At 39.1% G+C, this 13,797-nt stretch overlaps 1 protein-coding gene across 2 annotated transcripts; it reads right to left on the reverse strand.

Annotated features, from left to right (window-relative positions):
• Positions 1-6,364: 6,364 nt before the first annotated feature.
• Positions 6,365-11,377, reverse strand: dr1.L (down-regulator of transcription 1 L homeolog). 2 transcript variants are annotated; one of them, XM_018258562.2, is made up of 4 exons: positions 11,049-11,377; positions 10,670-10,951; positions 8,957-9,120; positions 6,365-7,508 (listed from the first exon to the last, which is right to left on the reverse strand). In XM_018258562.2, the coding sequence occupies exons 2-4, from the start codon at positions 10,887-10,889 to the stop codon at positions 7,365-7,367; spliced, it is 528 nt and encodes a 175-aa protein (XP_018114051.1). In that variant the 5' UTR covers positions 10,890-10,951; positions 11,049-11,377; the 3' UTR covers positions 6,365-7,364. The 2 variants fall into 2 exon arrangements, with proteins under 2 accessions (XP_018114051.1, XP_018114050.1); XM_018258561.2 differs by having other exon boundaries at positions 10,670-11,375.
• Positions 11,378-13,797: the final 2,420 nt, after the last annotated feature.

Here is a 13,797-nt window from a genome sequence, read left to right on the forward strand (position 1 = left end):
CATCATGCTATGGGGCTGTATGACTAGTTCAGGGACTGGGGCCCTTGTTAAAGTCGAGGGTCGGATGAATTCAACCCAATATCAAAAAATTATTTTTGAACTGGAGAGATTTTGTATGGACGAATGGTCAAAAATACCGCCATAAAGAATCCAGACACTCATCAAAGGCTATAGAAGGCATCTAGAGGCTGTTACATTTGCAAAAGGAGGCTCAACTAAGTATTAATGTAATATCTCTGTTGGGGTGCCCAAATTTATGCACCTGTCTAATTTTGTTATGATGCATTTTGCATATTTTCTGTTAATCCAATAAACTGTCACTGCTGAAATACTAATGTTTCCATAAGGCATGTTATATATTAATAGGAAGTTGCTACTTTGAAAGCTCAGCTAATGATAAACAAAACTGCAAAAAATTAAGAGGGTTTTCCAAACTTTTTCATATGTCTGTATGTTTCCAATTTGGCCCACAACAGACATATTGCTGTATAGTTGCTTAATATTCATTTCTATTTATTCTTTTATGGACCAAATATGAACATAAATGCACAACAATCTAAAATATACAGTAGCTCATACTCTACCTAATTCAGAGATATTACTTTATCAATTACATAAATTACAGCATTCCCATAAATTTAAAGGTGAAGTATGCCCTTTTTTTCAACATGATTTCATTGATTGGGATTATGCTTTTTTGTTATTTCCTGAGCAAAACAGGGCAGATAAATTGAAGTAAGTTCTTGTTTGGTCCCTGCAATGTAGCTAAATAGATTACCAGTATACAACCCTGTCCCTTGCCATTTATCTACCTTGATAGGACCAAAAATAGTTGCTTCAATTTCCATGGGGTTGTTCACCTTCCAAACACTTTTTTTCAGTTCAATTGTTTTCAGATTGTTCCCCAGAAATAAAGACTTTTTTCAAATGCTTTCCATTTTGTTATCCATTTTTCAAAATCTAAGTTTAAAGTTTAATGTCCCTGTCTCTGGTGTTTGAGTATGCACCTGAATTACTGAGCTGACAGACTCAGTTACAATTCTGCAACATTCAGTTGATACATTTCTCTGCAGCATCTCTGGAGTATTAGCAACTATTGTATTAATTCGAACAGCTGCCTTTAATGAAACTGAGGGATTATGCTCAGCAGGGACAAAGATAAGAAATGTATCAACTAATATATCAATTTAGAACAGTTTACAGGGTCGGCGACCCCCACCATCCCAGAGCTGCTAAGGTGAAAAATAAACATGTAGACTTCAATATTAGTTAAAGTCACACATAGAAAATAGACTGTAATTGTAAAAAGCCTTTATTTCTTGTGAACTCTCTCATACCAACCGAAAAAAAAAAAGTGTTGGAAGGTGAACAACCCCTTTCATTGGCTCATGTGACCTAACATTTATGGTTTGATTGGTTGCTCCGTGAAATGTAGGATCCCAGGGTGACAGGCCTTAGATCTTAAAGGAGAATTCAACCCGTAATTAAAAAAAAAAAACATCCCCCTAGCCTACCTGCCCCCCCCCCCCCAGGCAAATGCCCCTAATTTTTTTTACTCACCTCTCTGTGCAGATTCTGGCCTCAGAGTTCACAGACGCCATCTTCTTTCTTCTGTGTTTTTCGGAAGTTTCGTTGCCTCCACAGTTGGGAGTAAATTTCCGGTCCCATACCACGGCGCATGCACCGAAAGTCACAAATTTCTGAAAAATATTAGTGACTTTCGGTGCATGCGCAGTTGTTCGGGACCGGAAATTTACTCCAACTGTGCATGCGCTGAAAATGCTGTGAAGACACTAAGATTACTGTAGAAGAATAAGATGGCTACCATGAACTCCAAGGCCCGAATCTGCATGGAGGGGTGAGTAAAAAATTAGGGGCATTTGCCCCGGGGGGCAGGTAGGCTGGGGGGAGTAGGGGTCTACCCAGAGTAGGGAGGAGTAGGGGTCTACCCAGAGTAGGGGGGGAGGGTTTTTTTTTTTATTACAGGTTGAATTCTCCTTTAAAATGTAAATTTTCCATTTAGTATTACGGAATGACACTCTAAAAAGTATATTATGAAAATAGTTTATATAGATGAAGCACAGTTTAACATATCAGCTGTTTTATGCAATATAATTTTAGAGACCTACATTGTTCAGGGGTATAATTTTTCTTTAAGAGTCATTAGATGAGTCAGTATTAGCAGCAGGTTGACCAGGAATGTCCTTGAAAATGTAAATGCTCTTTGCTGCTGTTTTAATCCTTTAATTTCTGTAAGAGAAGGAAAAATGTCTGAAACTTCATCCTGTGTCATTAACTTCATAGTACCGGTCAGGAATATTTAAAAAAAATTAAATATTTAACATTGGGAAATGGTGGAGAGCGTCGGGTATATGTCTTAGAGTTTATTTTTCCTGAAATAGTTGTAGCCCTTTGCACAAGTTGAAAACGCATGTTTACTTATGAAACATTCCCCCATGTGTGTCTTGAATTTATATATAACTATGTCATTAAACTGAAATTTTCTCCAGCTTTGCCTTTTCAAGCCTGTGGTGTTGTGCATCCTTTTCATGCACTTATTTGGAGGAGAAGATCATTACTGCTGGTGGATGATATACGTTTGTACGAGCACAGTTGAAAAAGCTGCATGTAAACTTTATGTCCACATCTTTGTGATGCTGTATGTACCAGCAACTTTAAAGGAATTGTTCAGTGTAAAAACAAAAACTGGTTAATAGGCTGTGCAAAATAAAGAATGTTTCTAATATAGTTAGTTAGCCAAAAATGTAATGTATAAAGGGTGTAGTGGCTGGATGTCTAACATAATAGCCAAAAAACTACTTTCTGCTCTGAAGCTCTCTTGGTTTCCACCGATTGGTAACCAATCGATGACTTGAGGGGGTCAGATGGGCCATAACCGTTGCTTTTGAATCTGAGCTGAATGCTAAGGATCAATTGCAAACTCGCTGAACAGTTATGTCCCATGTGGCCCCCCCTACAGTCGCTGACTAACTCAGAGTTAGAGAACAGCAAAGCAGGAAATTCAATAATGCTTGGTAACCAATCAGTGGAAGCCAAGAGAGCTGAAAAGCAGGAAGTAGCGTTCTGGCTATTATGTTACACATCCAGTCACTCCAGCCTTTATACATTACATACTTGGCTAACTATATTAGAAATATTTTTTTATTTTGCACAGCCTATCTATTTACCCCGTTTTTATTTTTACAATAAACTGTCCCTTTAAATATACAATGTGTGTTAGGTAAGAAAACACCAGTTTGGATACACATGCCATTAAATCATTTCCTTGCCAATATTACCAATCCCTGGAACATTTATCCCACACGTTCATAACTTTTAAAAAATTGAGCAGGATATGAATAGCATGGGGAACAGCAAATGTTTTGTGGTCCTTGAATTTAATGTCCCTAATTCTAGGTGATAAAAAAAAACCCAGAAAACAACACACTCTATAAAAGCAAAAACTCCGGCTATTGCGCAAGGAGTAAGAATACAAAATAGCTTTAAAAAACATTAAATTTTATTGCTTGGAGAATACAGCATATGGAAACATTACAGGGACTTTAAAGGAAAATGTCACAGAGATGCAACCAGCACAATAACAAACACATGTGATGCAAGAGAGCCCAAACACTGCATGTGAAAAAAAATCTTATTAGTCAAATATTCATAAGTTTTTTTTGTTCTTTTCTTTCTTTTTTTAGGAAAGAAGCTGTATGGTCATGTAGACAATGCAGGGGCCATAGAAGTACAAATGAGAAACATCACAATCATTCCAGCTATTCTAGACTGGACTAGATTTGGTAGATCTCTCTTCATTGCAAAAGCTGTCCACCTTCATTTAGATCTTGCTTATTAACTGCACAACTGGGGAAAATAGTCATTAAAAAGAGATACTGTCATCTTCATTTAAAATAAAACTGTCATAAGTGAAGAGCACTGCAGAGATCCAGAATGATGCACATGCAGTGAATAACTAAGGGCTGGATTTGCAAACTCGTCATGGGCCCCAAACAGCTGTTCCACTAGTCAGGGTCAGGTCACTGGCTAAAGGCAATTGTACACAGAGGGGATAATTTATCATCTTTGTGCAAATTTGACCATGGGCAGTAACCCATGGCAACCAATGAAATTGTTGCATTCATTGTTCTACCTGCAACTGGGTGGAAAAAAGCAAATCACTAATTGGTTGCTATGGGATACTGCCCATGGGCAAATTTGCACAGAGATGATAAATGAGTCCAAGTATGTCTTGTGGCCTGTTATCACTGGAACCCTGCCAGTGCACTTGGAGCAAATTTTAAACAATAAGCAAGTGCACCAACAGGAATACAACAATAACAATTTTAGGTGGAGAAGTATTTCCGGACCTATGTTGCCCGCCAGCGAGCACAATTTCTAGGGATGCACCGAATCCACTATTTTGGATTCGGCCGAACCCCCAAATCCTTTGTGAAAGATTCGGGCGAATACCAAAACGAATCCTAATTTGCATATGTAAATTATGACCCGGATTCGATTCGGCCGGGCAGAAGGATTCAGCCGAATCCTGGTGAAAAAGGCCGAATCCCTAACAATTTCACATGACAAAACACCCCCATGTACTATTACCTACAAACTGGACCAAGGTGCAGGATGAATGCTCAAGCAGTAAATGGCGATGAGCTTGAACAAAGCAGTCTGCTCATCAATCTGAGTGTTGTAGCAGACAGGATTACTTCTGAAGCAATAGAAGGTTCTGGTGGCTGCACACGATGCAGCCCCGAGTGAATTGCTGCCTCTGCTTTACAAAGAACTACAGTAATAGTAACATTTCTGCTCTTCATATTCTTCTTATTATTAACAGGGATGACAGTCCTAATACAGGAAGAGGTTCAGAACTGGAAAAGTGTTGTCACCAACTGCAGAAAAATAAAGATGTCAACCTTTAAAACCTTCAGCTCTTTCTTAACAACAATGGCCACTTATAGGCTGCGGGTTAGACATCCCTGATGTACATACTAAAAAAAAAAACCTAGCCATTATTATTTTTTTCCATGGAGCCATTTCTGATGGTAGAGACCCACACAAATTCTCTCTTTGACCTGCCCCAGAAATTGAAATTAAACTTGTTATATTCACAATATTTCTTGGTTATATAAATTAATACCACTAGGGTCCAAATGCAGGTGATCTATGCAGCCAAAGAAATCCAGTATTTGTTTCAAAGCAATATTTTAAATGCCTCTTGAACACCTCTTGTAGGCTCGTCAAAATTACCTGAAAAACATCCTTAAAAAATAAGCCCCTTGTTCTTCTTATAGTATATTTACGTTTAAGTCTATAAGTATCAGCTGAAATTTTTTTTTGCTGAGGTTGCTTTTACTTTCAGACAACATTGTTCAAGAACAAACAAAATATCACTTAAGAACCATCTTGAAAGGAATGGGGTATATAAAAAAAACTAAAAACAGGCATAGTGTGCATTATTTACATAAATTCTCGAAAGCTCGAATTTGGCAAGTGACAGCAAACGTGCCAGCGAAAACAACCCACAGAAGTGCCAAGGAAGGATTCCCATGTTTGGTTTTCTGCATTTTATTACTAGCACTGCTAATGCACATTTTACACACCTTTACTGTTCTCACTTAACACAATAGCTACACAAAACTAAATGTGTGAGACACTCTAACCCCACTGGTAAGTTGGTTCTTATTGAGACACACTCAGTGGCCTTAACTGACAAGATCTTCTTTATAAAATATAAATGGACTAGTTAGCATTTTTCCATTGGGCCTATGGCACATGGAGCAGATTTCAGGCAATCTGCAAAAAAACAAAAACGCCTCCTCATATGTTCAATAGCATTTTCATGTACTTTTAGGTGTCAATATTGAAAACAAATAATTGCTGGCACTTTCATGTTACTGCGATTAAATGACAGGCTCACAATAGTGAGCAAAAAGCCCAATATACTCCCCATGTGCCACAGACCATAACTTTCAATAAATACTGAAATTTTATTTCTGATAAACTCTGGCAACAAGATTTATTCATGAACCCTCTACAGTTGTAAGATCTATTACAGCACTAATAAAAATGCATTTTTATTAGTACTATCAGTGCAGTACACACGTGTGTGTGTGTGTGTGTGTGTGTGTGTGTGTGTGTGTGTGTGTGTGTGTGTGTGTGTGTGTATATATATATATATATATATACACACACACATACATATATATACATACATACACATACACATATATATATATATATATATATATATATATATATATATATATATATATATATATATATATATATATATATATATATATATATATAGTGCATGTATGAGTGTGCACACTCCTTACATGTGACACTGAGCAAACACAAGTCCCAATTTTATTACAGTTACTAAATTCAAGGTGCAGGTTAAATGCTAACTAGGACCATACAGCAATATACTAATCAAATACAATTAAAAATACAAATATACAACCATTTATAGCTGTGACGTGCCAGAGTAAATTAAAAAAAAAAAAAAGAAAAACCCTAACATGTTTTGGGGTAAGAAAATAATGAAGTTACAACCACAAATATAATTATTATTAGCCATCCTTCACATATTTACTTTGCACCAGATGAAGTTTTAAATTGTGGTTCCCCTTTAAAAAGAGCTTGGATTGCACATGTCCTTTTATTAACTCTTAAAGGGTCTTAAAAAAAAAAAAAACTCAGTTTCCACATGAATTGCTAAAAAAAGATCCCTTCCCAGCCATGTTTGGGCTGATGTTTCCTGTACTGACACAATTTTGAATTTCTTTGTTTGCAAAGCCCCCAATGTTTTTGCCCTGTACAAAGGTTTCACATCCTCCCCTAAAATTCAGTATTACAGACACACTTTCCTGACAGTGATCTTTGACTTCATCAAGTGTCTGTCAGACAAACCAAAATCCCAACCCATCCCACAAAAATTAAAAAATAAAACAAAAAAAAACCCCTAAGATTTTTTTTAAGCTTAGTTAAAAGGTAAATGCAAAAGTGTTTTTAGAGTTTCTGTATAAATCTCGCTATATTTAATAAAGATGTATTCTGGTTTAACACTGCTTATTGATCAAGTTAATGACTGATTGCTAATATAAAATTCTCAAAGGCGGTTAAAAATGTTCTTTTGATATGATAATGAACCTTACTGTTTAACAGTTCAAAAAGGATATTTGTACATGTATGTTGCATACAAGAGCGGAGACTTAACAGACATCCCTAGAATACCAATAACCAGTCCACCAAGATGCATAAAAAAATTTTACAATTAAGCATTTTTCACTTCTTTTTGTGCAAGCGAAAAGCTATTCAAAGGCCGATATTAACATAGGTGGAAATACTCAGATATCATCCTCTTCCTCGTCTTGAGAGGAACCGGCCTGGTTTGAAGCGCTGGCAGTTGCAGCTGCAAGTTGTGCTTGTTGAGCAGCCTGCTGCATTTGTAGCCACTCCTGTTGGGCCAATTCGGCTTGCTGCTGTCTTGCCTACAATCAAAGCAGAGTTTTAGCAAACAAAGATCACTTGTGCCAAACAAGCAATAATTCATTACACAAGTGCAAGTAAGAGAAAGTAGAAACTCCCACAAGTACTTCATACAGACATAGTAGGCCATAAACATCAATAGGATGTTTGCTTTCAAGCAGGTGATCTGCTGTTGCACTTTCAAGCTATAATGTGATTTTGTTGCCCAACCACAATTGTGATTTCACATGGGTAACAAATGAACCATATGCCATTGATTTAAAAGTTTATCCGTCTAATGAAGACCAGATAAACTACGTACAATGACTAAGTTACCCATGTCAAATGCTTAGACATCTGACCTACATAAACAACTAATATAAAATACTTAGACTGCAGTGTTGTTCCAGTTCAAAATGCCAGTGTGCCAGTACAAGGAGCAGATTTATCAAGGGTCGAGTAGTAAATTTGAATTTTCATGTTGCTGAAGTCACACATTCAAATTTTAATCCCCCCTATTCGAATGTGACATTTATCACAACTTGACCATGGAAACAGTCCTAATTGAATATTCGCCACCTAAAACCTGCCGAGTTCATGTAAAAGTCAATGGCAGAGGTCCGTTGAGCCATTTGGAGATGTCAATAGCCTTCCTGACATTAAGGCTTGTTTTTTTTCCAGGAGAAAAATTTGATTCTTAAAAATCAAATGTGAATTGAATACGATTAAAATTTTCGGGTCGGAACCATTCAATCGAATATAAGCCATTCAAATCGAATCAAGTTGAGTTTATTTGAATTTAAAAAATTCACATGAATTCGAAATTAGACCTCTAATAAATGGGTCTCCCCGATTAAAGTACAGTGTATTTTACCGTATGGTCTATTCCCAAGAAAATTAGTATGAGCAGACAGACGCACACCCACGACACCCTCCTGTAGAGTCGCCTGGTGCTTAGTAATGGAAGTTTCGGCAGCTTCCTATTCAATTCAATTTGCAGGAAAACCTTGCTTTATTTCAGTGCAGTGATGCAACTGCTTGATAAAGGGGCGTGGCCCCCAAACGTTGCATCACCGCACTGCAATAAAGCAAGGTTTTCCTGCAAATTAAGACCGTGAATGCTGGTAATTTTCTTCTTGTACTATTCCCAAGAAACTCAGGAACAGCCAAGTGATGCTTCTTACTCACAAACAGCTATGGAAAGTTCTGCCTCTGCAAAGCATTCTGCCTGTGATTATCCTCATTCGTGGAACTATGGACCACAGGCAATTGACTGGGCTTCCTGGGAAGTGACATATGGGACCTCCTACAACTTAGTCACTGTTTTTTTCTAACAAAAGTAGTGTCAATAAAAAAATGTTCTGCTTCACTATACCAATAAGAGCTACACTTAGAGAAATCAAACGAATAAACGAAAATATTCCAAATTAACAGTGATCTTCAAGACCCATAAGCAAGACCAAGCACTTACTTTTGCAAATAGCTCTTGCTGCTGCCTTAGAAGTTCTTCTTCAGGAATGCCAAGATTTTCAAGACGAGAACTTGCTTTTCGTCGTTTTAATGCAACAGTTTTGCATTCTTGAAGGACTTCTTTTACTTCACTGATGTAGGAACCAAAACCCAAGCTTTCTAGTGCTAGAAACAAAGAGAGAGCATTACAGAAAGTTATGATATTACAAAATGGTTCCAGACTGGTGCACACATCACATACTATTGAAGTTCAAAAAAAGATACAGAATAATATGTGTGGGTGTATAAATTGTAAATTTCACTAGGGCAGGGACTAATGTAAAGCATTGCAGAATATCCGGCCACTATATAAATACAGTAATAATATGGACAGCATAGGCATATAGGAGACATATACAGTCACATGAAAAAGTTTGGGAACACCTCTCAGCTAGCATAATAATTTAATCCATTTTCAACAAAAAACATAACAGTGGTACATCTTTAATTTTTGGAAGGAACATCGGAGTACTGGGGTGTTTTTTAGTGAAGCAGTATTCAGTTGTATGAATTTAAATCAAATGTGATCCTTGTAATTTTGCTAATTTGATTGCATGTAACTGCTCAATATGGATTACTGGCAACACCAAATTGGTTGGATTAGCTCGTTAAGCCTTGAACTTCATAGGCAGGTGTGTCCAATAATGAGAAAAGGTATTTAAGGTGGCCAATTGCAAGTTGTGCTTCTGGTTCACTCTCCTCTAAAGAGTGACAGCATGGGATCATCAAATCCATTCTCAAAAGATCTGAAAACAAAGATTGTTCAGTATCATGGTTTAGGGGAAGGCTACAAAATTACATCTCAGAGATTTAAACTGGCAGTTTCAACTGTAAGGAATGTAACCAGGAAATTGAAGGCCACAGGCACAGTTGCTGTAAAATACAGGTCTGGCAGGCCAAGAAAAATACAGGAGCAGCATATGTGGAGGATTGTGAGAAAGGTTACAGACATGACAAAGATCACCTCCAAAGACCTGCAAGAACAACGTGCTGCAGATGGTCTATCTGTACATTGTTCTACAATTCAGCACAATTTGCACAAAGAAGCCCTTTCTGCACTCGTGCAAACACAAACAGAGTCACTTGTATGCAAAAGCTCATTTAGTCATGGCTGCAACAAACACGCAAGGAGGACCATGGGTTACAGCAGGTGTCCAACCTTTTTTTAACAGTGATCCACATTCAAATGTAAAAAGAGTTGGGGGGCAACACAATCATGGAAAAGTCACTGGGGTGCCAAATAAGAGCTGTGAATTATTTGGTAGCCCCTATGTGAAGGCTCTACTTTGTAGTTTGTATGCAATAAGATCTTCTTACCAGCCTGGAATTAAAAAAAGCACCTACTTTGAAGCCACTGCGAGCAACATCCAAGGGGTTGGGGAGCACCATAGTCTCTAAGCCACATGGGCTTGTATGACTAGTTGGGGATTGGTTTTAGCAGACCAAGCCAAATTCAAAATGTTATGTCTGCTGGACACATGAGGAAGTTGATTTGCTATAAATATATGATCAGACTATGTGGCAGGCAATGAGTCAGTCATGACGACCATTATATGTTTCTGTATATATCTAGATGCAGTGCTGTGACAATCCCATGGCCCCACATGAATGCTCCCAGCATCTTGTACCCGTGTCCAGCAACAGTGTGTGACTCTGAGCTCCTGCATTCACTTACCCTGGATGACATGCTCGGGGGATATCGTTTTTTTCTCGGACTTGTTACAGATCTCGTTTGCCTCCGAGGAGATGAGGTGGATGAACTCGGTGCAGCAGTTTACCACTAGCTCGCGAGCGTCGTTGGCTACTCTAACACTGGGCAGAGTTTCTTTAATCATTTTATTGATGGCAGCCCTGGGAATAGTGAGGTCATCATCGTTCCCCGACGAAGAGGCCATTTCTTTGCAGCCTTATTTCCTAGAAACGACCGGAAACGGAGACCGAATGGCAAGATCCAGGCCTTGGAGGAAAGTTTTCGTTTCAGGAAGATATTTTAGTGGGTGAAATCAAGCGCTAACAATAAAAACAAAATGAATCCAAGACAGAAGATTACACACAGGGGTCTGGCGTGAAGGCGCAGGAAAAGACAAGCGCCCGCTGTGGCTCACCGGTCTCACACCATCATCGCGGCTTCTCCCTCGGCCAACACATAAGCTCCCAGTCACAACGTGCGGCGGGACAGGTAAACGATGGATAAAACGCAGCCAGTAATACAAAGCAAATGCCAGGTCAGCGGGACATCCCGGCAGAGAACCGGTTAGGGCAAAGAGCCACCTTCTCCCGCCGGAAGCGGCGTATGTGAGGGAGCACGGCACCCTGATTCCCACTTCCGGTAGCGCCGAGACGCCCGTTACCATGGAAGCGTGGCCAGCGTGTGACGTCACATTAGCACACCGCTTATCGATACACTGACAGTTCCGTTACACAACTATGAACTGTGCGTATTTACCAATCGCCCGATGACAGTAAAGGTGGCCATACACGGGCCGATAAAAGCTGCCGACAGACCAAGTCGGCAGCTTATTGGCCCGTGTATGGGGGCCCCCGACGGGCTTCCCCGATCGAGATCTGGCCGAAAGTCGGCCAGATCTCGATCGGATGGGGTTAAAAATCCCGTCGGATCGCGGCCGCATCTGTTCGTTGATGCGGTCCCGCGATCCGACCGCCCGTTTGGCGAACGCTAGGATCCGATCGTTGGGCCCTAGGGCCCACGATCGGATCAGCCCGATATTGCCCACCTCAAGGTGGGCATATCGGAGGGAGATCCGCTCGTTTGGCGACATCGCCAAACGAGCGGATCTATCCGTGTATGGCCACCTTAACTCTTTCCCAATGTCAATGAATTACGTATGATTTTTCAATGGTTTACATATACTTGTAAAGATAACTGATAAGGAAACACCGGCGTGTTCGTCCTGCACTGTTGCTTATGACTTCTGATACAATGCGTCGCTGATCCCCTTCTAAAAAAACAAATGCCCTGTAATTAGGCTACAAATGTATTGTTATTGTTACTTTTTATTACTCATCCTTCTATTCAGGCCTCTCCTATTCATATTCCAATCTCTTATTCAAATCAATGCATGGTTGCTAGGGGAATTTGGGCCCTTGTTACCAGATGCAAATTGAAGAGCTGCTGAATAAAAAGCTAAATAACTCAAAAACCACAAATAATAAAAAATGAAAATCTTTGTATTATATTTCTCAAGTCAAAAGCATATACTGCAGGGGGATATATGCACTTTATAATATACATACATTGCACAATTTGGGTCAGAACGAGGGGCCCCTCACCAATCTATGACTCTATGGAGATCATTTTATGAATGCACTTATAAATAAATATGAATACATATGGGTTTTAATTGATTGCTGCACATTGGTATATAACTACTTTTGAGCACATCCAACTGGCTGGATTAAGCTGTAGGGACTGTATTTTTATTTCAATAAAATAAATGCATTCATTTAACTACCAATGTCCTACTATATAAAACAAAATGAAAGAAAATACATTTAAAAATAAAAACATAATTGTATTATATAGTCTCAGATTTGCAAAGTTCCAGCAATCGGGGCTGGATTTATATAACAGGCACCCCAAGGCCCGCTACTGTTTATCGCCCGCTACTGTTCATCGCCCCCTACTGTTCATCGCCCCCATCCCCTCCCTTTTATTTGTGCAAATTTTCATCTGGACCAAAGCAATGGGGATTGGAGCATGGGAAATTAAAAAACTATTGTATCTCCTGTGCATCCCCCAGTGTTTCTGAACCAATGTGGGTGCGGCTGGGCAGCATGCCACCCCCTAAAGTCTTGCCACCCTAGGCCCGGGCCTTGGTGGCCTCTCCACAAATCCAGGCCTGCCAGCAATGTCCTCACTGTCAGCATGGACAGTTATCTAGTCACAACCAATGAGTATGTAAGTAAGCATTTGCCTTTATTATATGCACAAGTGTATTAGGACAAGCATCTCATATTAGATGAAGTATAAACAACAACAATAAAAAAAAACTAGAATAAACTGCTTTATACCTTTGTCATTGCTATCTGCTAAAAGCTGCCCTGCTCCTATAGTAGATGATCAAAGTAGTACTCAGAATATAAAGATAACAGTACAAAAGAAGTCTGTTCACATGAATGTTTGTTCTGCAAAGACATGAAACAAATATTTATGACTGTTGTAAAATGTTACATAGCAACTTCAGTATATCTTTTAGACATTGTACATATCATATTTAATCATTTTCATTTTTTTTCCTTTACCAGCCACTATTTACTCTAATAACAAGCATTCAAATGAATATGAATAACTACACAAAAATGTGGTCAAGCTGTGTATATAAGTTCCATTGTAGCTCAGCATAAAGGAACATTAATATAGTTCTGCCTTAGCAGGTTTCATCTAGCAAAGTGTCACTTACTTTAATGTCGTGGGAATTTGTTGAACTATTTAGCAAAACATTCACTGCTCTAAGGACAATGCCACACGCTGCTGAAACTCGGCCTGTGGGAAAGTGCAGGAAAAGAATCAGCCCGTACTACAATCTGGCCCTTACCTTGTGTGCACTTGGAATTATTGCGTCATCCCTGGTGCAGGCACACACGTCGGCTTGCGGTGGTGAAACACGTGAGTTGGCATTTTGACTCCAAAATCCCTTGTATGCTCCTACATCTGGGCCAACGCAGTATTTCCAGGGGCAGATTGTAGCATAGGGGCTAATACTCAACCTGCACTTTTTTCTTGGCCAAGATCAGCCCTGGTGACCCACGCTTAATAAGGGAAATGGGATAGAAACCACTTGG

This window comes from Xenopus laevis, chromosome 4L (assembly GCF_017654675.1).
Source record: "Xenopus laevis strain J_2021 chromosome 4L, Xenopus_laevis_v10.1, whole genome shotgun sequence".
Classification (NCBI taxonomy): Eukaryota; Metazoa; Chordata; class Amphibia; order Anura; family Pipidae; genus Xenopus; species Xenopus laevis.